Source organism: Anomaloglossus baeobatrachus, chromosome 3 (assembly GCF_048569485.1).
Source record: "Anomaloglossus baeobatrachus isolate aAnoBae1 chromosome 3, aAnoBae1.hap1, whole genome shotgun sequence".
Taxonomy (NCBI): domain Eukaryota; kingdom Metazoa; phylum Chordata; class Amphibia; order Anura; family Aromobatidae; genus Anomaloglossus; species Anomaloglossus baeobatrachus.
In genome coordinates, this window is record NC_134355.1 from 49,975,162 (window position 1) to 50,000,185 (window position 25,024).

The 25,024-nt window shown below is 46.7% G+C and overlaps 1 protein-coding gene across 1 annotated transcript in view; it reads right to left on the reverse strand.

The window, feature by feature from the left end:
• The window catches only part of HAAO (3-hydroxyanthranilate 3,4-dioxygenase), a 70,962-nt gene that overhangs the window by 26,870 nt on the left and 19,068 nt on the right, over positions 1-25,024 (reverse strand). The window contains exons 3-5 of the mRNA XM_075338011.1: positions 9,641-9,724; positions 6,602-6,708; positions 1,803-1,892 (exon numbers count right to left, since the gene is read on the reverse strand). Of these exons, the coding sequence (XP_075194126.1) occupies positions 1,803-1,892; positions 6,602-6,708; positions 9,641-9,724 (281 nt within the window). The remainder of the gene's footprint in view (positions 1-1,802; positions 1,893-6,601; positions 6,709-9,640; positions 9,725-25,024) is intronic.

The following is a 25,024-nucleotide window of genomic DNA, read 5'->3' on the forward strand; positions in this document are numbered from 1 at the left end:
CAGTATTTTACATCAGTTTTTTTTAAGGCAAATCAGGAGTGGATAAAAAATAGAGAAGTTGTGACGTGTTTCTATTGTCCTTTTCATCTAATTATTCCTCTCCTAATTTTGGTTTATAAATTCTTATGTAAAAAAACTGACCAAATACTGAAGATGTGAATGTGGCCTAAGAAAGAAAATGGGCTGTCTGCTAATGAGTTCCCAAGTGTTCATTGGGTATTGCGAAACCAGTAAGGGCTGTTTCAAACATCCTGGCTTTTTGCCGGATCCGGCACACTCCAGTACAGTGTGATACAGTACAATGGCAGCGCCACAACTTCCAAGTCACATGCTCCAGTCACATGACAGCATGTGACCGGAGCTTGTCGCGCTGCCATTGTACTGTATCACAGTGTACTGGAGTGCGCTGGAACCACCAAACCGGTGAAAAGCTAGGTTGTGTGAAACGGCCCTAAGTGTCCCATCTTCTCAGCTATAAATCCTCTCTAACCACTTCCTTTTGTCCTAGAAGTATGAACAGCGACATAGGAATAATTAAACTTCATTGTTCTGGATCCAGAGTATTTGGCAGCATTAGTGTTGTAAAAACTGCTAACCGATACCTTAAAGGGAACCTGTGACCAGATTTGGTGCGGCCACCACCAGTGGGCTCTTATATACAGCATTATAACATACTGTATATAAGAGTCTAGGCAGCTGTGTAGAACATAAAAAATCCCCTAAGGGGCGGTGCAGACTGGTTGGATGGGTGTCTCCGTTCTCTGGTACCAGCGCCTCCTCTTTCGGTCAACTTTGTCCTCCTTCTTATGAAGCCTGAGTGCATAACGCTAGCTGGCATTGAGGTCCTCCACAGGCACACTACAATACTTTGATCTCCCCCGCTCAGGGCAGATCAAAGTATTGTAGTGCGCCTGCGCAGGACCTCAATACCGGCCTGTGTGGATGACGTAGGACGCGTCATGCACCCAGGCTTCAGAAGAAGGAGGACAAAGATGGCCGAAAGAGGAGGTGCCGGTACCCGAGAACGGAGATACCCATCCGACCAGTCTGCACCGCACCGCCCCTTAGGTGAGTATTATAAAGTGATTTTTATGTTCTACACAGCGGCCTGGACTCTTATATACAGCATGTTAGAATGCTGTATATAAGAGCCCACTGGTGGTGGCCGCAGCTTATAGGCACCAAATCTGGTGATAGTTTCCCTTTAACGGGGAACTATCATCAGAAAATGACCTATTGTTTAATCAGGCTATTGTATTTTTTTAAAAAATTCAGCAATGATTCTTTTTTTCACATCACGATCTGTATTAAAAAAATAAAATAAAATTGCTAAGGTGGCTATTTCCACACTGGCCACTGGAACATTTTATACTTGTATTTCCTGTCCTTTCTGGAAGAGTCTACAAGAGTTTTCTTATCAGCAGAGGCAGTATTACAGGATAAGTAACACCACTGTAAACAGCAGATAACACAGAATCCACCAATCAGAATATGCAATGTCACAGCTCACCTCCTCCCCCTTCCTTCACAGTGACCTTTGCACACGCTCATTAGATGCTTTAATGCAAAAAGATGCTGTCCGGTTCTGATTATTGTCGCTAATGTGCATATGAAAGAAAACGAGGTTAGATGAAAAAAAAGCGCCAGAGGCCAGTGAGAGCTCAGATTGAGATATGTAAAAGATATGTGAACTCAACCTAAAGTTTTCTCTACATATACCAACTTTCACAAATTTTAACCATATAAAACAACAATGCGTCTGCTATATAACACAAAGTATATAAAGTGGATGACAGACTTACTCCTTAATTATCGGTGCAAGTTCTACTCCAAGATCTTTACAGTGAAACCACTTTTCAAATAAAACTTCAGTCGTGTTTTCCACGTAAAACCTTTCAAATGAAAATGGGATTATTAGTGGATATGAGAAATAGCCAAACAGGAAAATATAATTAGAAGACCTCATGTGGGCAGAGCTGCAAAGTGAGTGCACAACCTCAATTCTCCAGACCAGGTCATGTGCTGAAATTTCCTCAGGGGTAACTTTGTCAACTGAGAGCAAAGAGATGACTTCCCTTCCTCCCCCTGAGCGCTTTAGGGCAGTGAGAGACTACCTGGTCGCTGTGCTATTTTATACATTCTTCTAGAACCGTTGAAGCGCTATGTCTCCATCATAGATTTTGTGGGAATCTATCAAGGTCTGTTGCAAATTTGACACATTTTTTTAGGCAGGCATTTGTGACTTTTGTTGAGTTGTCATTTAAAAATACGAGTTGGAACGTGGCCGTGGTTAGCTCAGCCATAGCCAGATCTATGGATTGTAAGCTGTCACTTGAAAAAATGCTATTAACCCGCAGATACGGGGTTAAACCTTAACACCTGATATAAAGAATGGATTTAAAGCCAAGATAAATATTTTTTTCTTTCAAAATATATTCTTTATTGAAAGGATTAAAAATAGATTAAATATGACAAACAATAGCGGGGACATGCATTGAACAGTCATCCTCGTTGCATCATCCATATAAGCACAAATTACATTAAATTAAATTTCAGTGTGCAGAAAAAAATGCCATCAAAGACGTTTTTCAGGGTAAAAGGTGCATGCAAGAAAAACACCAAAAACATGGAACAAATGTAGGTAGAAATAGATCTATATATAATAACAGTGTGAATTGTTTTATGCCCAAAAAGACAATTTTTACATATATCACCACTAGGGGTCACTGTTGTAAAAAAGAGGTTTCAGCTGATGCAAATGTATATAAAATATAGTATGTGAAAAAAGGGCCCTCATGAAGAAGCCCCCCAGGCGAAACGCGTCAGGGTGATCTATTCTCCTCCTGCACATCCTTGCATGATAATTACTTTCAGCCAGATACCTTATCCTTTTTCTTGGCTGTATGGTTTTTCCCTCAGCCTGACTATTCTTCTTGGCTGTTTGTTTTACTCGGACTTCTTTAATCTGGCATTCTTGCTGTTCTTTGTACATCTAATTCTGGGTTTGTGCAATATATTAGGCTCTCTTTGCCTTTCACACAGCACTTTATCATATCTGGGTATATTTGGTTATTTAACCATACAAAAACTATTTGGGCTAGTGCAATTTGCACTATATTTGGCCACTTTATTTATTCCAGATGACTGATAGTTTTAATTTGTGCTGTTTGTGTAATTGAAGGGTGTGTGCAATATTGTTATCTATCCTTAACTCTTGTTGGTTTGAAGCAATCGTGTTCTGGGCTGTGTAATAAATATTAGTGAATTTTTTCACATACTATATTTTATATACATTTGCATCAGCTGAAACCTCTTTCTTACAACAGTGACCCCTAGGGGTGATATATGTAAAAACTGTCTTTTTGGGCATAAAACAATTCACACTGTTGTTATATATAGATCTATTTCTACCTACATTTTTCCATGTTTTTGGTGTTTTTCTTGCATGCACCTTTTACCCTGAAAAACTTCTTTGATAGCATTTTTTCTGCACATTGAAATTTCATTTAATGTAATGTGTGCTTATATGGATGATGCAACGAGGAGGACTGCTCAATGCATGTCCCCGCTATTGTTTGTCATATTTAATCTATTTTTAATCCTTTCAGTAAAGAATATATTTTGAAAGAAAAAAATAATATTTATCTTGGCTTTAAACCCATTCTTTCTATCAGGTGTTATTGATGAGGGGTTAGCCACCAATACATTTCTCTAGGCCATTCTTCTTTTGGTGTTGGGGTTAAATCTTAACCTAATTTGCGCCTGCACATTGAACCTGGGAGGAAATTAACTTTAATCCTTCTTGCAGCGTTTGGGTTTCAGTTATGGGGTCGGCGCCGGCGTTCAGCCACCGCTCTGTGTATGGAGAGTGGTGGCTGTAACCGACCCCTGCACTGACTGACAGCCGCTCAACATCAGAACCAGCTTGTAACGCCTACCTGGATCAACAGATTCAGATGGGATGTAATGGACAGGCTAGAGGGAAGCCACTCACCAAGCAGGACCCCCAGAACCCTGAAACCCTTTAACCCCTATACAGGGATTTGGAATTACACAGGGCCATGGAGATCACTACCTGTGGAAGGCTGCAGTCCGATGAGAGTAGTCGTCAGGCAGGGTCAAACCAGGAATAGCAGAACAGGGACAGAATCGGCAGGCAAGGACGTAATTAGAGAACGTAGCAGAGGTCAAATCTGTATCGGGCAGCGAGGTACAAAAACAGCAGGCAGGAGGGTAGTCAGAAAACACGCAGAAGTCAGCACACAGGAATCACAAAACAGAATAGGGCGGACCAGGAGCCAGGAAATCAGACCTATCTCTGGCAGAGGTCAGCAGACAGGAGGGGAACTAAGAAGGGTGTGGTATGTTCCCATTGGCTGTAGCTGAACGCTGGCAACTTCAGCTGGAAGACACATACCACCCACAGTCAGCCAGTGGTACTGCAGATCCCAAGATAACCCAGCCCAGTGGATGATCGGAGCCTGCGCCCACCGGTGCCACTGGCATCGACTCCTCTCCCATCACTAGCACCATCCACGGCAGGAACACGGCGTCGCCTGGCGATCGGAGCAGAAGTCGCTGGGCGGACTCCGGTGGTGACGTAACACAGCTGTTAGTCAATGTGAGGGGGGGCGGCTCCAAGCAAAGAGCGGGGACTGAGCCTGCGCTGGCGCCTCCCTCATGCCTAAAACCGGAATGTCTGCCTGGAGGAATAAAGTTCATTCCCTCCCGACAGCAGGGTTTAATGTTCAGGTGCCGTGCAGGTTCAGAATGCAATTAACCTGCAGATTAGCCCTATATCTACAGATTAATAGCATTTTTCTATGTTGCAGGTTCCCTTTAAAAAGGGAAAAAAAACCCCAACTTGTAATTCTCACTAAAAGTGAAAAAAGAATTCCAGACAGAAGGGTTGTACATAGAGATCCGACAAATTTAATAAAGGCACCGGAGCCACAAAAAAAACTAGGCTTTAAAACTCTTCTCATAATAAAACTCCCGCTTCATTTTCTATGAATTTCTGTTCTTCCCCAGCAAAAACACGAGTCAAGTTCAACACCGGGGCTCCAATTCATCATTACCTTTACACCTGCTTTTTATCTAGATTTGTGTGTTTTGCGCCTTTTCCCTTTTGACGTGCACCCAATTTACAATGCACCCTATTTCATATATGCTTGTCTATTGTTTTTTGTTTTCCCATTTGTGGACCAAGTTTAGCAATTACAGATGTTTTTAGCTAATTTTTTATGTGCGACTTTTATAAAGTTGCACAATTAGTCACAAATGTACCCCAGTCCCCCCTTGTGTGTTTTTGAGTATACTAGGTTTTGTTTTTTTTGTAATTTTTGTACCGTTTTGTGAAACCTATGACTTTATGCACTTAACAGTTGGAAAAACAGTTCGCCAGAAAACATTTTTTACTTTACCCAAAATTTATGAACTTTGGGGGCCATTTTGAAGTATTTGGCACAAAAAACAGGAAAGAATGCCACATGACAAAAAAAGAAAGTCACGTAAATTAATGCAAATGATGAATTGCGGTCTTGATCTCCAACTTCTGAGAGCAGCATTCCCAAACTCCCCTGTGTGAATGAATTGTTAGTGGCCATGTGTAACTACTAATCCGATAATAGTCAATGGAGCAGATTCTCAATGACGATTTATTTATAGAAAGGACTTTGGGAAATGTGTTTGTCATGATGTGACTTCTGGTGTCACACCAGGTTCTGGTGGTGTCCTAGCAAATGGTACAACACGGTGGGAACACCTGGTTAGATTTATGCCAGGGAAGGGGAAGGCCCTAGCAAGCAATGCAGCACAAAGGGAACACAATACAATGGTGGCCCCTGGTGTTAGGGAAAGGGGAGCAGGAATACTTCCTAACTATCACCTGAGGCTGATGCCTGCACTCCCTAACATCCCTAGATGGGTCCTTTCCCCAGTGCGCCGGTCATATACCTAGGACCTCACTGGCCCTGAACTCACCCTGCCTTGTGAAGGCCAGTGAGATGCTAGACTCACTAATGTAAATAAGACAACACCAGGAAGACAAACAGGTGAGGAAAAACACAAAAAAGAGCTCTCCAAGGTTTCTTCAACAGGATCTTCGCAGCTGCAACAGTATCAACATCACAGCTCTGCTGAACAAGTTCCATGGACAGCTAAGGAATGGGCTATAGCCAGCATAGGGAGGAGTGAGGAGTGGATATTTATAGCAGAAGGGAATGGCTGGAGCTGAGGTTACAACTACCTGTTAGATCACTGCAGGATAGAAATGCACCTTAACCCCTTCAGGACCAACTGGAATTAAATACACTCTGAGTAAACAGGCATTAAAGCGGATCTGCGATCCACAATGCACTGTGATCTTCTGATCCCAGATCTCCATGAGATCACATAAGGCTCGTGACATGGTTCCTGTGATTGCTGGACGTTCCACCAGAAGATACCCCAGCAATCATACATTTACTACCTCTTCTGTAGATAGGGCATATACAGTATGTTGTCTATGTGATTCCCATCAGTACTTAATACAGCACCTGTTATCACCTTTTAAATATGTTATTCATGATCTTATTAATATGGTAATATGGATGAAATGTACCTTAAACCATCTTTTTCTTCTTCTGATCTCCTCCTCTCAAACACAAGCCCCACCGTGTTCGAGAATCTTTGTGGAGAATGCGGAATCCGAGCAGGAAGCAGAAACATCTGTAGACACGGTAATTGTTATTATCAGAGCTGATCCACACAAATACAGACTATTCTGGGCAGTAATCAGCATTTAAAAGGAAAATAGCGATTCATGCCGCCCGAACCACAGTTTCCTTTATTACTCACACATGACTGACTTCATTTTTTAGTCAAAGAGACCAAAAGAAGAAAACGTGTGAGAAGTTTTGAGGACATTAAAGGGGTCAGACACTTTTTGGGCATTTTGTTTTAAATTGAATGCATATACTTAGGGCTAAAAAGTCATTTTTGCAATTTAGTTTCATAAAAAACGTTGCACCATTTTGGTTGTATAGGCTCTTTGCTTCTTGCACATTAAAATGCACCTGACAGCAGATTCATGGTGCACGATCCACAGGCAGCATGCACGTAGACTGTATGTTCTCAGCCAGATATGTTTAACTGGGAAACGTTGTAGCATTTCAGAGAAATGGCGCGGTCCTTTTTTGCTGCTGCCAAAAAGCGTTGCGTGCTGCGTCCTTTCCGGCAGCTGGACACAGAAATTTTACCGGATCCATGCACATGATGGATGCAACGCAAGGGCATCAGGCACATCAGGTTGTAATACAATTCAATGAGGAAAAAACCGCATCCGGTGCCGGATCTGTTTTATCTGGAATCCGTCGGATTGTGCCTGACGGCAAAATCCAGATGTATGAAAGCAGCCTAAACCCATTGTTAAATATTTCCTTCAAGACACCTAAGTTAACATTTTAAAAAAAAGTTGTAATGCTAAGGGACAAATCAGTCTAAGGGCATGTGCGCACGTTGCGTTTTTTTTTTTTTTTTTGCGTTTCTGCAGCGTTTTGAGCAGCAGCATCACACTGTCAAAATGGTTGCATTCTGATTCCCCAGCAAAGTCTATGAGAATCATGCAAAATCTGTGCGCACGATGCTTTTTGAAATGCAGCGTTTTGATTATCAAAAATTTGACAAAATCTCTGCGTTTAGAAAAGCAGCATGTCAATTCTTTTGTCAGTTTTGGCTGCGTTCTACACCCCTTGAAATCAATGAGTTGTAGAAAAATGTTGCCAAAATGTTAAGCAGTGCATTTGCATTGCATTTTTGTTGCGATCCTCATGTTTTTTTTGACATAACAAAGGCTGGTCTTTCGTTGTCTCTCTCTCTCTCTGTCGGTCAGTCTGTCGGTTGGTCTCTCTCTCTCTCTCTGTCGGTCGGTCTCTCTCTCTCTCTCTACGTCTCTATCTCTCTCTCTGTCCATGTCAGTCTCTCCGTCCCACCCCCTCTCTCATACTCACCGATCCCTGATCACCGGTGCGGCGCTGCACGGCGTTCACACTATGGCGGCTTCTCCGCTTTTGAAAATGCTGGCCGCTCATTAATCCATCTCGTATTCCCTGCTTCCCACGCCCACCAGTGCCTATGATGGGTTGCAGTCAGACACTCCCCCACGCTGAGTGACAGCTGTCTCACTGCAACCAATCACAGCCGCCGGTGGGCGTGTCTACATTGAGCAGTAAAAAAAAAAAAATAATTAAAAAAAACAACTGACGTGCGGTCCCCCCAAATTTGGATACCAGCCAGGGTAAAGCCACATGGCTGAAGGCTGGTATTCTCAGAATGGGGAGCTCCACGTTATGGGGAGCCCCCCAGCCTAACAATATCAGCCAGCAGCTGCCCGGAATTGCCGCATCCATTAGATGTGACAGTCCCGGGACTCTACCCGGCTGGTCCCGAATTGCCTTGGTGCGGTGGCAAACAGGGTAATAAGGAGTTAATGGCAGCAGCCCATAGCTGCCACTAAGTCCTAGGGTAATCATGGCAGCTGTCTCCCCGAGATACCTTCCATGATTAACCTGTAAGTAAAAGAAAATAAACACACACATCCAAAAAATCCTTTATTTGCAATTAAAGACAAAAAAAACCCTCTTTCACCACTTTATTAACCCCTCAAAAACACCTCCAGGTCCAACGTAATCCACGCAAGGTCCCACGATGCTTTCAGCTCTGCTACATCGGAAGCTGACAGGAGCGGCAGTAGAAATTCCCTGAAGAACACCGCCACTCCTGTGAACTCCACGCAGCAACTGAAGTGAGTCGCGCGATTAGCTGTGCTGTCACTGAGGTTACTTGCGGCCACCGCTCTCAGGTGGAGGACTACAGCTGTGGCCGCGAGTAACCTGAGTGAAAGCACAGCTGATCGCGCGACTCACTTCAGTTGCTGCATGGAGTTCACAGGAGTGGCGGTGTTCTTCAGGGAATTTGCGATCACAGGTGAGTCTTTTACGTGTGACCGCAAATCAAGCCGCGGCACACGCACAGAGCTGCGCAATCACAATAAAGTCGGGTGTAGTTCATACGAGTTCATTCTGATCGCACGGCTCTGTCTCGCAGCCAGCCATGCTCTTTTTGACATTGCGGTCCCACTCGGCTCTGCTGGAAGTCTATGGGGATGCTGCAGCGCCGAGTGGGACCGCACTGTCAAAAATGTGCGTTCTGGAAGCATCCAAAACGCATGAATTCAACAATGCATCTGAGAACGCAGCTTTTTAGCAGCGTTCTGAGACGAACATGCAGTCACTTAAACACGCTGCGGTATAGAACGCAATGTGCGCACATATCCTAAAAGTATCTTGAAGGTGGCTAAAAAATGCATAAACAGCATCATCTTATCTAGGGAAATCTATTGTAATTAGGCACGATTAAATCCTAATTGCCTTTAGTCTTGGTGAAAGGGAAGGAATTTCCATTATATAAACTGTGTGGTGGCATAAAATGTAAATCCGCACAATGCCGCTGCTCTCACTAAAAGAGACAGAATACCGCTTCAATGAGTTAATGATTGCTTGCACATTTTAAACTCTTGCGGCCATCTTTACACATTAACGCCTCAAGAAACTCCAAAGGTAAAACATTGATGGCTAAAATTTAGTACCTTGCATATTCTTACCTCCCCTTCTTTAATGTGTATGTCCTTATGTTCTCCATTCTCAATAATCTTCAGGCACATGTCACCTTCCAACTGGTAAAATAACTGTAAAACAGGAAACTTAGTTAGTTGTGTCCTATACAAGAGCCATTGCCGAGCATTTTGCTTTTTCCATACACATGAGTTAATTATCAGTGTCTTATTTAATTATGGTTATGGTAATTATTATGGTATCACCCAATAATGTCTACATTGCCTGCGTCCAAAATCAATAAAAAGAAGGATCGGAAAAATGTAATTTTAGCCTGACATAATTCTATCTCCTATCATTAGGATCGAGGATAACTTAGTGATTATTTGAGGAACTGACTGCAATCCCAAAAACACATTTCTTAAGAAGAGCACCATCTGATGGAGTGGAGGTCAGTCATGCACATGTAGGAGTGGGGCGAGTGGAGCGCCCACTCCTACAGTGGGTACGGAAAGTATTCAGACCCCTTTAAATTTTTCACAGTTTGTTTCGTTGCAGCCATTTGGTAAATTCAAAAAGGTTCATTTTTTTCCTCATTAATGTACACTCTGCACCTCATCCCCCATCTTGACAGAAAAAAACACCGAAATGTTGTCAAATTTATAAAACAAGAAAAACTGAAATATCACATGGTCATAAGTAATCAGACTCTTTGCTCAGACTCTCAGATGTCCATTTCTTTGTGATTCTCCTTGAGATGGTTCTACAGTCATGGCCAAAAGTTTTGAGAATGCTACAAATATTAATTTTTACAAAGTCTACTGCTTAAGTTTTTCTAATGGCAATTTGCATATACTCCAGAATGTCATAAAGAGTGATCAGCTTAACAGTAATTACTTGCAAAGTCAATATTGGCTAAGAAAATGAACTTTAACCCCCCAAAACACATTTCAACATCATTGCATTCCTGCCTTAAAAGGAGCAGCTAACATTGTTTTAGTGATTGTTCCATTAACACAGGTGTGGGTGTTGATGAGGACAGGGCTGGCGATCAATCAGTCATGATTAAGTAAGAATGATACCACTGGACACTTTAAAAGGAGGCTGGTGCTTGGTATCATTGTTTCTCTTCAGTTAACCATGGTTATCTCTAAAGAAACACGTGCAGCCATCATTGCTCTGCACAAAAATGGCCTAACAGGGAAGAGTATCGCAGCTACAAAGATTGCACCTCAGTCAACAATCTATCGCATAATCAAGAACTTCAAGGAGAGAGCTTCCATTGTTGCCAAAAAGGCTCCAGGGCGCCCAAGAAGGACCAGCAAACGCCAGGACCGTATCTTAAAACTGTTTCAGCTGCGGGATCCGACTACCAGCAGTGTCGAGCTAGCTCAGCAATGGCAGCAGGCTGGTGTGAGTGCTTCTGCACGCACTGTGAGGCGGAGACTCTTTGAGCAAGGCCTGGTTTCATGAAAGGCAGCAAAGAAGCCACTTCTCTCCAGAAAAAACATCAGGGACCGACTGATATTCTGCAAAAGGTACAGGGAGTGGACTGCTGAGGACTGGGGTAAAGTCATTTTCTCAGATGAATCCCCTTTTCGATTGTTTAGGACATCTGGAAAACAGCTTATTAGGAGAAGAAGAGGTGAGCGCTACCACCAGTCTTGTCTCATGCCAACTGTTAAGTATCCTGAAACGATTCATGTGTGGGGTTGCTTCTCAGCCAAGGGAATCGGCTCACTCACAGTCTTGCCTAAAAACACAGCCATGAATAAAGAATGGTACCAGAATGTCCTCCAAGAGCAACTTCTCCCAACTGTCCAAGAGCAGTTTGGCACCCAACAATGCCGTTTCCAGCATGAGGGAGCACCTTGCCATAAAGCAAAGGTGATCACTAAATGGCTTATGGAACAAAACATAGAGATTTTGGGTCCATGGCCTGGAAACTCCCCAGATCTTAATCCCATTGAGAACTTGTGGGCAATCATCAAGAGACGGGTGGACAAACAAAAACCAACAAATTCTGGCAAAATGCAAGCATTGCTTATGCAAGAATGGACAGCTATCAGTCAGGATTTGATCCAGAAGTTGATTGAGAGCATGCCAGGGAGAATTGCAGAGGTCCTGAAAAAGAAGGGTCAACACTGCAAATATTGACTTGCTGCATTAACTCATTCTAACTGTCAATATAACCTTTTGGTACTCATAATATGATTGCAATTATATTTCTGTATGTGATGTAAACCTCAGACAAACACAATTAAAAACCAGAGGGCAACAGATCATGTGAAAAAATAATTTTGGTGTCATTCTCAAAACTTTTGGCCATGACTGTACTCCTTCATTGGAGTCCAGCTGTGTTTAATTAAACTGATAGGACTTGATTTGGAAAGGCACACCCCTGTCTATATAAGACCTCACAGCTCACAGTGCATGTCACACCAAATGAGAATCATGAGGTCAAAGGAACTGCCCAAGGAGCTCAGAGGCAGAATTGTGGCAAGATACAGATCTGGCCAAGGTTAAAAAATATTTTCTGCAGTACTCAAGGTTTCTAAGAGCACAGAGGCCTCCATAATCCTTAAATGGAAGGTCTCTTCCTAGACCTGGCCGTCCAGCCAAACTAAGCAATCGTGGTAGAAGAACCTTGGTGAGAGACGTAAAGAAGAACCCCAAGATCACTGTGGCTGAGCCCCAGAGATGCAGTAGGGAGATGGGAGAAAGTTCCACAAAGTCAAATATCACTGCAGCCCTCCACCAGTCGGGCCTTTATGGCAGAATGGCTCAATGGAAGCTTCTCCTCAGTGCAAGACATATGAAAGCACAAATAGAGTTTGCAAAAAAACACATGGAGGACTCCCAGACTATGAGAAATAAGATTCTCTGGTCTGATGAGATGAAGATAGAACTTTTTGGTGATAATTCTAATCAGTATGTGTGGAGAAAACCAGGCACTGCTCATCACCTGCCCAATACAATCCCCAACAGTGACACATGGTGGTGGCAGCATCATGCTATGGGGGTGTTTTTCAGCTGCAAGGACAGGACAACTGGTTGCAATGGAAGGAAAGATGAATGCAGCCAAGTACAGAGATATCCTGGAAGAAAACCTCTTCCAGAGTGCTCTGGACCTCAGACTTGGCCGATGGTTCACCTTCCAACAAGACAATGACCCACCCTAAGCACACAGCTGAAATAACAAAGGAGTGGCTTAAGAACAACTCTGTGACCATTCTTGACTGGCCCAGCCAGAGCCCTGACCTAAACCCAATTGAGCAACTCTGGAGAGACCTGAAAATGGCTGTCCACCAACGTTCACCATCCAACCTGATGGAACTGGAGAGGATCTGCGAGAATAGCAGAGGATCCCAAAATCCAGGTGTGAAAAACTTGTTGCATCATTCCCAAGAAGACTCATGGCTGTACTAGCTCAAAAGGGAGGGTGCATCTACTCAATACAGAACAAAGGGTCTGAATACTTATAACCATGTGATAGTTCAGTTTTTCTTGTTTAATAAATTTGCAAAATTTTCTACATTCCTGTTTTTTTCTGCAAGTAAAATATATCTTTGTACCGTGTTAGCCAGTAGAGATAAAAAAAATTGTTTAAAAGAACTGAGAGTCCTCAGTGGTTGATTATCAACCACTGAGGACTCTCAGTTCTTTTAAACAATGTTTTTTTCTGCCAATATGGGCGTTGGGGTGCAGAGTGTACATTAACCCTTTAGTGACGGAGCTAATTTTCACCTTAATGACCAGACCAAATTTTGCAATTCTGACCAGTGTCACTTCATGAGGTTATAACTCTAGAACGCTTAAACGGATCCCGGTGATTCTGAGATTGTTTTTTCGTCACATATTGGACTTCATGTTAGTACCAAATTTAGGACAATATTTTTTGCGTTTATTTATGAAAAAAATTGAATATTGGCAAAAATTTTGAAAATTTTGCAATTTTCAACTTTTGAATTTTTATACCGTTAAACCAGAGATTTCTGTGACACAAAATAGTTAATAAATAACATTTCCCACTTATCTACTTTACATCAGCACAATTTTGGAAACAAAATTTTTTTTCGTTAGGAAGTTAGAGGGGTTCAAAGTTTATCAGCGATTTCTCATTTTTACATCAAAATTTACAAAACCATTTTTTTAGGGACCACATCACATTTGAAGTGACTTTGAGAGGCCTAGATGACAGAAAATACCCAAAAGTGACACCATTATAAAAACTGCACCCCCCAAAGTACTCAAAACCACATTCAAGAAGTTTATTAACCCTTCAGGTGCTTCACATGAACAAAAGCAATGTGGAATGAAAAAAAGCAAAAATTAAATTTTACCTAAAAATGTTGCTCTAACCCAAATTTATTCACTTTTAGAAGAAATAACACAACAAAATGGACCCCAAAACTTGTTCCCCACTTTCATATGAGCGCGCCGATACCCCACATGTGGTTAGAAACCTCTGTTTGGACAAATGGGAGGGCTCGGAACAGAAGGAGCAATATTTGAATTTTGGAAAGCAAATTTGGCTGAAATAGATTGCGGGCACCATGTTGCATTTACAGGTCCGCTAAGGTACCTAAACAGAAGAAATCCCTCACAAGTGACACCATTTTGGAAACTAGACCCCTCAAGGCTTCTATATAGGGGTATAGTGAGCATTTTAGATCCACAGGTACTTCACAGATTTTGTTAACGTTACGTTGTCATATTGAAAATTTTAATAATTTTCTCAAAAATGTTGCTTTAGCATCAATTTTCTCACTTTTTCAAGAGGTAATTCCAAAAATTTGACCTGAAGGTTTGTTAACCACTTTTTTATGAGCGCGGTGATACCTCACATGTGGTCTGAAACCTTTGTTTGGACAAATGGGAGGGCTTGGAACGAAAGGAGCAATATTTGAATTTTGGAAAGGAAATTTGGCTGAAAAAGATTGCGGGCACCATGTCACATTTGGAGGACCCCTAAGGTACCTAAACAGCAGAAACCCCGCACAAGTGACCCCATTTTGGAAACTAGGCCCCTCAAGGAATATCTAGATGTTTGGTGAGTACCCTGAACACCCAGGTGCTTCACAGAGTTTTATAACGTTGAGCCATGAAAAAAAAAAAAATAAAATTTTACCACAAAATTGTTATTTCAACCAGGTAGCTTTTTTTTTTACAAGAGTAAAAGGAAAAAATTCAGCATAACATTTATTGTGCAATTTCTCCTGAGTTTGGCGATACCTTATATGTGGTGGAAATCAACTGTTTGGGTGCACAGCAGGGCTCGGAAGGGAAGGAGTGCCATTTGACTGCAAAATTGGCTGGAATCAATAGCGGACGCCAGGTTGCATTTGGAGAGCCCTTGAGGTGCCTAAGCAGTGGCGGTCCCCCACAAGTGACTCCATTCTGGAAACAAGACACCTCAAGGCTTTTATCTAGGTGTATAGTGAGCAGTTTGAATCCACGAATACTTCACAGAATTTGATAAGCTTAGGTTGCCATATTGAAAATTTTCATTTTTTTTTCACAAAAATGTTGCTTCAGCATCAAATTTCTCACTTTTTCAAGAGACAACAACAAACCGTGGACCCAACAGGTTGTTATCCAATGTCTTATGAGCACAGGGATACCCCACATGTGGCCAAAAACCTCTGTTTGGATAAATGGGAGGGCTTGGAATGGAAGGGGTACCATTTGAATTCTGGAAAAGTTGAGATAAATTGCGGGCACCATGTCACATTTGCAGGGCCCCTTGGTTACCTATACATTAGAAACCCCCCACAAGTGACTCCATTTTGGAAACTGGATTTTATTCAGGAGTATAGTAAGCATTTTGAATCCACAGGTACTTCACAAAAATGTTGCTGTAGCAACAAATTTCTCACTTTTAGGCTATGTGGCCATGATCCAGCGACACGGCGTCTAGTATACAGTGTCAGCCTCCTGCAGAGATGTGAGTGTTGTCCACGGGAGAATGCAGCTGCCCATGCCCACGATTTGGGTTCAGGCCGCTGTGGAGCTCTATGCTACCTGCAGAGAACACTCATCTCCGCAGCATAAATTGACATGCTGAGGCTCGGGAAGCTGCACCACAGGTCGGTTTATGCTGCGGAGAAGAGAAGCACAGTGGGCACGGGATTTCTAAAAATCCTTCCACTGTGCTTCTACTGCACAACGCAGCGCTATGGACGCAGGGAAAACACTCTGCGTCCAAAACGCTGCAAATCCCGATTGTGGGCGCACAGCCTAAAATGCTACAATGGATGAATGGATAGATGTCAAACAAATATAACGTCCCACCCCCTGCATATTCTAAGCTGGCGCCCTTTAGTGCCTTTCATGTGGCACTAAAGGGTGCCTAGCCTTGTATTTAGCCCCCCAAAAAATTAATAATTAAAATAAACGACGTGGGGTCCCCCCTATTTTTGATAGCCAGCTAGGGTAAAGCAGACAGCTGTAGCCTGCAAACCACAGCTGACAGCTTCACCTTGGCTGGTGATCAATTTGGAGGGCTCCCCAGGCATTTTTTAAAAAAAACAAAAATGTGGGGTCCCCCCCAAATTAGATCACCAGCCAAGGTGAAGCAGACAGCTGGGGTCTGGTATTCTCAGGGTGGGAAGAGCCATGGTTATTGGACTCTTCCCAGCCTAAAAATAGCAGGCCGCAGCCGCCCCAGAAGTGGCGCATCCATTAGATGCGCCAATCCTGGCGCTTCGCTCCAGCTCATCCCGCGCCCTGGTGCGGTGGCAGACGGGGTAATATATGGGGTTGATACCAGCTGTAATGTCACCTGGCATCAAGCCCTGGGGTTAGTGATGTCACGGCATCTGAACAGATACCCGACATTACTAACCCAGTCAAGTAATAGAAAAAAATAAAGACAAAAAAAAAATTTATTTGAAAAAAAAACTCCCCGAAACATTCCTCTTTTACCAATTTATTGAAAATAAATAAATTTCGGTCGCTGTAATCCATTTTGGAGGTCCCACGCCGACTCTGGATCTTCTAGAATATGGGGAGCACGTTCAGGGAACGTATCCCCCATTTTCTGGAAGAGCAAGCTCTCCATGAGCAGCGTGGGTGCAGTAATCTGAGAATACTGCACTCACACTGCCCCGGTCCAACCTAGGGCAGAGTGACCTGCAGTAACCTCATTCTAGAATATGAGGGGCACGCTCACAGAACGTACCCCCCATTTTCTAGAACAGCAGTCTCTCCATGTGAGGAGTGTGGCTGCAGATTACCTCACTCACCCTCCCCCGGTCCACAGTGGAGCAGCCTGTGCAGTAGCGACGTCAGCATCCCTGCTTGCAGGGATCCAGCTGACAGCCGCTGTCTGCGCATGCGCCGCCAGCTTTCAAGAAGGAGGCGGCGTGATCGCGGGGCCGGAGCACCAGCAGCCAGGTAACGTATGACCGGGGGCTGGGGGGGGTGACGGGGGGACCTGGGGACAACTTTCTGCCGCATGTGACGTGTCACATGCGGCAGAAAGAGCAGGATGAATGCGGCCGCCATCTTCCACGCTCCGGAGGGGGGAGGGGGGAGGCGGCTCTGGAGAACCGGAGGGGGCTCCGGGGACCAGAGATCTCCGGTGTACCGGAGGAGAGGTCAGGGGGAGGACATTTCCCTCCGATCTGAAATGTTTGATCATTTCAGATCGGAGGGAAATGAATGCAGAGCCGGCGGCGGCGGGAGTTTTCAGCGCGCGTCGGCGCCATCTTGGATTTTCCGGAGGGGGGGTAGGGGTGGTGGGGGGACTCTCCGGTACCGGGGGCTTTGGGGGCACTAAGGGCTCATATTTATTTCTCATCTGACATGTTTGATCACGTCAGATGAGAAATAAATCAATTTTACCGGCCATTTATTTTTTTTTAATGTTGTCGCCGGTATACGGTGTATACCGGCGATCGCATTAACGGAGTCCAGAAAAAACACCCCGATTCATAATCTGGGGGGACTCAGCTACCCCCGGTAGCTGAAACCCCCGAGATTTTCGGTCGCTGGGGGGCGCTACAAGCTTTTTCCAGCCTGACGTCTCAAGACGTCGGAACAGAATAAGTACCCTGTTTTTCCGACGTCTTGAGACGTTATGCCGTCGCTATGGGGTTAATGAGAAAAAAATAACTTTTTTGAAGTTACCAAATGGTAAAGAGTGAAAAATTTAAAGGGGTCTGAATACTTTCCGTACCCACTGTACGTAAGAAGTACTATGATATTGAAAATCTAATATATAAAAGGTGTAATGTGTATATAAATGTTAATGCAGGATGTAGCAGAGCTCAACGAGCTCGGCGTTCGGTTCCACATGGCGGCCGCAGGTAGTATATGTTTTATGGTGAGAAAGGGATTTGATTATTATGTATGTTGTAAAGAAACTGTAAATAATGCATAATGTGGAGGACTGGTCCCTCGTGCTGTGTCAGGCGGGAGACATTAGTGCAGGGCCAGGAGTACCACAGATATAGGTTTAAGGATAGATATAGTGGTAATAATATAGGACAGTTAAATATTTTAGATAGGAGGTTTTAGTTGTAACTAGGGACCAAGTTGCAGGAGTGGGGAGTTAGTGGTAGTTAGCTAGTTAATAAGATAGAACAGGAACACAGGAAGAGCAGCAAGATGGCTACCTGGCAGACAGAGGCAGGAAGGAGGAGTGAGCAGAGAAGTTTGTAGTTAGTTAAGCGGCAGGAGCTGAAGTATACGGACAGAGGTCGTGAGTTAGGGTCGGTCCAGGAAGGGAGGAATCCTCCTGTGTGTCATAACCTCATCCTGCGGATGGGCTGTGGATAATGGATGTAGTGTGTACAAAAAATATTAAAAAACTCCAGCCAAAAACCCCGTTAGTGTACTGTTTATGGCTGCCTGTATGTGGGTGGAGAGCTGAAATGACCAATCAATGACTTCCAATGGGGTTCCAGTGAAGTCCAGGTCCCAAACCAAACTTTATAACTTTATACAAAGTCCGACTATACCTGCTGAACCCAAACTTCCATGGATCCGCTAATCTCTTATACAGAGTTAAAACAGCTATAGGAGTGTTCATTAATATCTAATGCTCAGGGGTGTAACGATCGCGGTTGCAGGGATCGCTACCAAGCCAGGGGATGCAGAAGGCTCACCGACCCCAGCACCTGTTTCAGCTGGATGTGAGCACACACCCAGATACCAGGATGGGGCTATATACCAGGATGTGGCCAGGATGGGGCTATATACCAGGATATTGACATGATGGGGCCATATATACCAGGAAGTGGACATGATCGGGCCATATATACCAGCATGGGGCCATGTTGATGACATATATACCACTATGGGGCCATGATGAGGACATTTATACCAGGATGGGCCATGATGGGGACATATATACCAGGATAGGGACACATTTACAAGCATTTTGCCATGATGTGGTCAAACACCAGAATGGGGGACATATTTACCAGGAAGTGGCCTAGCATGGGGGAACATTAGTACGCGATGAAGGGGATGTGGGGGGCAACTAGTATGTATTTATAGAATTTTAAATGCTACAATGGCCCAGATTGGGGGGCCCTGGATCAAACTTTGCACCGAGAACCATCGGACTCAAGTTATGCCACTGCTAATACTATATATAGGGCTAGTTCCAGGAAGTGAGTTTATTAAAAAAATTAACTCTCAGTGATTCAGACTCAAGCTACATGGCAAGTTGGGGATTATTGTAATGTATTAGAAATAAGAACGACATCAGAAGAATCAAGGAGTCACTCAAAAAAGAGCCTAAGTAGTGGAGAAACGTCTCAAGTGCAAGTACTCTTAAAGGGGTATACCACCACACAAAACAACTGCCCTTTTAAAGTTGCTGTCATTGATTGGAGGGACTATTATAAGGGGATCGGTGCTTTGCAGTTTGGCAATGTGATTAGTGTTTAGCACCGTAGTGATTGGTGTAGTGCCCCTGAGACCATCAGGGTGCTACAAGGTTCTGCATCCCCACCAGGATGCAGGGCCTACCCCCTTAGGTACCCAGAACCCCAGTGCCGGTACCACCAAAAACCCAGGTAATCCCAGTTTTCCCCAACAATCCCCCATACAATGGTACTCAGCTAGGGTGGGACTATGGATGGCCGCCTAGAGGTGGAGCCACTCCAGTCCACTAGTTGACCAGGTGGGAGGGGCAGACTGTGCACAGAGAGAACACAGGAAGTCAGTAGTCGGTTGAAAGCAGACAGAGTTCAAAGTTGACAGTGGAAGTGGAAGGTGTGACTGAGCAACGTCCTGACTCGAGTTAACAGTGACCTGGTACCCAGGAGAGTAGTTGCTGGTGGAGTACGGTGGAGTACTCCCGGAACTACGCACCGACGGGGTACAGGACCCTAGGACGGGAAAGAGCTTCAGGCCGACTTGTTAACACCTACACAGCAAAGGGGACCATCAAGGACCTTGCTGACCCTAAAGAATCCGAAGACTCAGTAGCAACGGGAGAGCCGGGGACAGGACCAGAGACTCCATCCACACAGGGTTCCCGCTACCATCAGGCGGACAGAGGTGGACAAACCAAAAGCCGTGGACCCTCAGTGTTCCATACCATGGGGACCCATTTACCAGAGAAAGGTACAGGGATAGAAAGTACCAGAGAACTAGACTGGCTCGGGGACGAAGGGGACCTGGAGGCGAAACCAGCCGGCCTCAGGCAACCAGTTAACACCCGAAAAGTGAGTAAACCAGTTGCACTGAATAGCTGTCTGGACTCCTTCTTCCGATGTCCACTGCACCATACACCTGCTGGGGTAGTACCCCACTTGCGGAGGGCCCACATCATCAGAGCTGCACATTCCATCAGCCCCAGCAAAACCTGCAGTGGCGGCTCCCTACACTTAGCCGCATCACCGTGTGGCGCCCCTGACCTGGTCAGGCACCACTGAGTGCTGCACCCATGCTGGGGACAGTACAATACAGGTAATCCAGAAGGCTGACAGGGGTGTGGAACACAGGCGCATAGTGATCAGGTCTCACACATGTACCCATGAGAGGACCCCTGGGGATCCCAGGAGGGGGCAAGCCTTCACCTTCACTGGAATAGTGGAGGGGGTAGAGCCTCCATCTCCTCTCAAGGGGTGTGGTAAGAGAATCTGGTTGCTAGGTGGCGTAGGCAAGAACAGGAGAGGAGGAGCAGTGAGTCAGTTAGAGCAGAACTCCATAGGGCTCAGTGAGGAGCAGACCTGTGGGGCTGTTGCTGTCTAACAGCGCCCGCGCAGTGGCTACAGACGGGGGAGAACGGTCAACTAGGAGTGCTGCCTGAAAGCCAGCTTCAGCTAGAGAGTGCAACGGAGTGGGAAGTAAGGAGACTGCTAGAGAGCACCAGGCCCAACCGGGCGGCAGATCCCGAAGCGGGGATAGATTCAACTTTCTTCTGCTAAACCTGCCGGTGTGGGGCTCTTAAAGCCCACACCACAACACTACAAAAGCCGCAGCCACGTAACCGCAAGTTAGGGCCCATAGGTCATAGGAGGCAAGAGGCTGGAGTGGCCTGGTCCGGGGAACAAGCACACGGCAAACGAAGGGGAGAGAGGCTTCAGCATCTTCCCTGGGTGACCCCCATAGGGACTAAAAGTCGGGGTCACCCCAAACCACCAAGGGCTAAGGAAGGCGAGTCAGTAGTCACCCTCATAAAGTCAGCCTGAAGGATACCTGGTTCCTACCTGGTTCATCTCAGCTACGCCCGGGTTACTCACCCTGCCACCTGAAGTGAGTAAAAACCCTGAAAGACATCCTGCCTGTGTGGTCATTCTGCGACTTGTGGTACTACGCACCTACACAGGGCCCTGGGGCTTGCCTCACTCTCAGGAGGCTCCTACATCTAACTGCACACACCATCAGCCCCAGGCGACCCTCAACCTGCAGTGGCGGTCCCTACTGGCCGCAATACTGAGAGTGGCGTCACGACTACAAAGAAGATCTCCTACCTGTGACCAGAACCAGCTACGTGGAGTCCCTGAAGGTAATGCACCGACACTACACCTGTGGGGCTTCACATCTGGCGTCACGAACAGGATAAGGACTAGACCTGTTCAGACAGGTGACCATGTGCCTGGGCGGTCCGCTTGGAAAATTGGAAGCGCCGCCATATTGCCACCATGAAAAGCGCGCTGAAAAACAACAGCAGCCCGCGCTGGGAGAAGTTACCGCCCACGAAGAGGTGTGGCTACCCAGAGATCCCCTGCAGAGTTCTGACCTTGCCGGCTATGAGAGCGGAAGCGTCCAGAGACGGCGGAGCAGAGAAGAAGCCAGTAGCGTGTTAGAGAAAATGGAGTCCAGACGCGGATACCCAGAACCAGGCACTGCTGCCTGGTGGTGCCGGGAGCTTGCCATCTTCTGCGACCAGCTGGAGGCCAGGATTGTGCGACGGCTCAGAGAAGAACGCACGGAGCTCCTGGAAATGGCTGCGGCGGTGCGGACCTATGAGGAGAGTGCCGCGCGGAGCCTGCCGGATCGAGCGGCGACGACGATTCAGACCCCGATGGGTGAGTCCGGTGTTGCCCCGGCCAGCGCAAGTGCCCCGACCCCTGCTGCCACGCCCGCGGTCCCAGAAGAGGCGCCCGGCGCGGCGCCACCGAACCAGGCCGCAGCCACGCTAGGTGCGGCCCGCCAAGCCCAGGCCGCTGCAGTGATGCCCCGCCTGTCCCGCCGGGCTCCGACCACCACGGCAGTGCTCATCCGTGCTGCAGGTGTGACGCTGACCCAGGCTGCCACCCTGCTGAACCCGGTCCGCCAAGACCCCAACGCAGCAGCGACGCTCGTCCGCGCCGCAAGTGATATGCTGAACCAGGCCGCAGCCCCGCCGGGTGCGGCCCGCCAAGCTCCGATCACTGCAGCGACGCCCGACTCAGCCTGCACGGACCCCATCGAGGCTGCGACGCCAAGTGAGACCGCGGCTGCAGTGTCCAGTCCGGCCCGCCAGGAACCGGCCGCGACAGAAACGCCAATTCAGGCCGCCGCCATACAGGGCGCGGCCCGCCAAGACCAGGCCGCCGCCATGCCAGGCGCGGCCCGCCAAGACCAGGCCGCCGCCATGCCAGGCGCGGCCCGCCAAGACCAGGCCGCCGCCATACAGGGCGCGGCCCGCCAAGAAGAGAAGACTACCTCATCATTTTCCCCGGCCTGCAAGGCCAGAGCAGACACCGCTCCCCAGTCCAGAGAGGTCCCTGCCAGGAAGACCCTGATAGGGGAGGACCCCGAATACTGGAAGCTGAAGGCTGATCTGGAGGCCCAGTTCCCGCAAGAGATGGTGGATCGGTACCTGCTCCCTCCGCATACCCCCAAGGAGATTCAGGCAACCCCTGCAGCCGCGCCAAAGAGTCCACCGCCCAGACCAGCTGAAGAGAGCCCATCCCCAGCACTGCCACAACCAGAGTGCAGCGAAGAACTAAGGGGGAGAGGAGGCCAGGAAGCTGAGGAGCTGACTCCGACGCCAACCGCAGCAGACCCCTACCCAGAGCCGGAGATGCTGCCCTATTCCCGCTGGGAGGAGGAAGACTTGACACCGTCAGCAGATGAAGATCAACCCAAAGACCTCACCTGGGAGCCCACAGGCATGAACCCAGCCCGCAAGACACGGCGCAGCAGATCAAAGCGTCCTCCAACACCACAGTCTCCAGAGCAGAGGGAGGTCACAGCCAGAGACCTGGAGGAGAAAAGGTGCCTAAGAAGGTCCCAAGCCCAGGCTAGAGGACCCCTTTACAGAGGAATAGTAGAGGACTTCAACTTGAAAAGCGGATACGGCTTCATTGTAGTAAAAGGAATAAAAGAGGGCATATTCGTAAATCGGAGAGATGTTCAAGCCCACCTGCCCAGAGGACATTCAGGCAGAAATTTGAAAATTGGGGACTTAGTACAGTTCACCTTGCATCAAGGAGAAAGGGGCTACTATGCCTTAGACGTAGCACCATGTCCCAGACAAGAAAGACCAGAAAGAAAAGACAGAGATAAAGAACCAGATGTAGAAACAGACGAAGACCAAGAAAGGAAAGATAAAGAACCTACAGATGAAACAACCACAGACAAAGATCCTACAGATGAAACAACCACGGACGACGACGGAGAGCAAGAAAGTCACAGGTGCCGGTGCCCTACATGCCCACGCCCTAGTGAAAAAGAGGAGTAAAGTAAAGGAAAGTAAGAAGATTTGACCAGTTAAAGTTTGAAAAGTTTTGTTTGCAACGTTTAAGAAATGCGCCCACAAAAACTATTGTGAGAAATAAACTTTAAGGCTATGAACTTGCTATAGCCACAAACTCTCGCAGTGTAAAAAGTTACACCAGTGGCACCACCACCAGGGCCAGCCTGTTTAGGGGCTTGGCTCGTCTGCAACCAGGGGGGCCCGTCCGTAGAAAAGGGCCTTGGCTCACCTGCGACCAGAGAGCACGCCTGTTTATGGGGCCTTGGCTCACCACCACAAAGAGGGTACCTGGCCAGCACCAACTGTGGAGGCCGCCTCTGCATCCTGCCAGAAGAGGCTGACGGCGCGGATCCACCAGGCCAGGTATACCCTGAAACCACCAGCCCATGAAAGCCGCCTCTACATCCTGCCAGAAGTGGCTGAAGCCGCGGCCAACGGGAGAGGAAGATTGGAGGAAAGGTCTGGGGAAACGGATGGCCCAGACCTGGTTACCAACAGGACCGGTGACCTGCCTCCTGAGAGGGTTTTGGGTGGGTTAACGGACTTGTGGGTGGAGGGTGGTGATGTCTGATACCTGGTGCTTTTAAATGTTTTACATGTTTTAATGTTTTATGCATTTTAAAATGTTGTCTTGCAGCCCGAGGACGTGCTGGTGATAACTAAGGGGGAATGTGGCGCCCCTGACCTGGTCAGGCACCACTGAGTGCTGCACCCATGCTGGGGACAGTACAATACAGGTAATCCAGAAGGCTGACAGGGGTGTGGAACACAGGCGCATAGTGATCAGGTCTCACACATGTACCCATGAGAGGACCCCTGGGGATCCCAGGAGGGGGCAAGCCTTCACCTTCACTGGAATAGTGGAGGGGGTAGAGCCTCCATCTCCTCTCAAGGGGTGTGGTAAGAGAATCTGGTTGCTAGGTGGCGTAGGCAAGAACAGGAGAGGAGGAGCAGTGAGTCAGTTAGAGCAGAACTCCATAGGGCTCAGTGAGGAGCAGACCTGTGGGGCTGTTGCTGTCTAACAGCGCCCGCGCAGTGGCTACAGACGGGGGAGAACGGTCAACTAGGAGTGCTGCCTGAAAGCCAGCTTCAGCTAGAGAGTGCAACGGAGTGGGAAGTAAGGAGACTGCTAGAGAGCACCAGGCCCAACCGGGCGGCAGATCCCGAAGCGGGGATAGATTCAACTTTCTTCTGCTAAACCTGCCGGTGTGGGGCTCTTAAAGCCCACACCACAACACTACAAAAGCCGCAGCCACGTAACCGCAAGTTAGGGCCCATAGGTCAT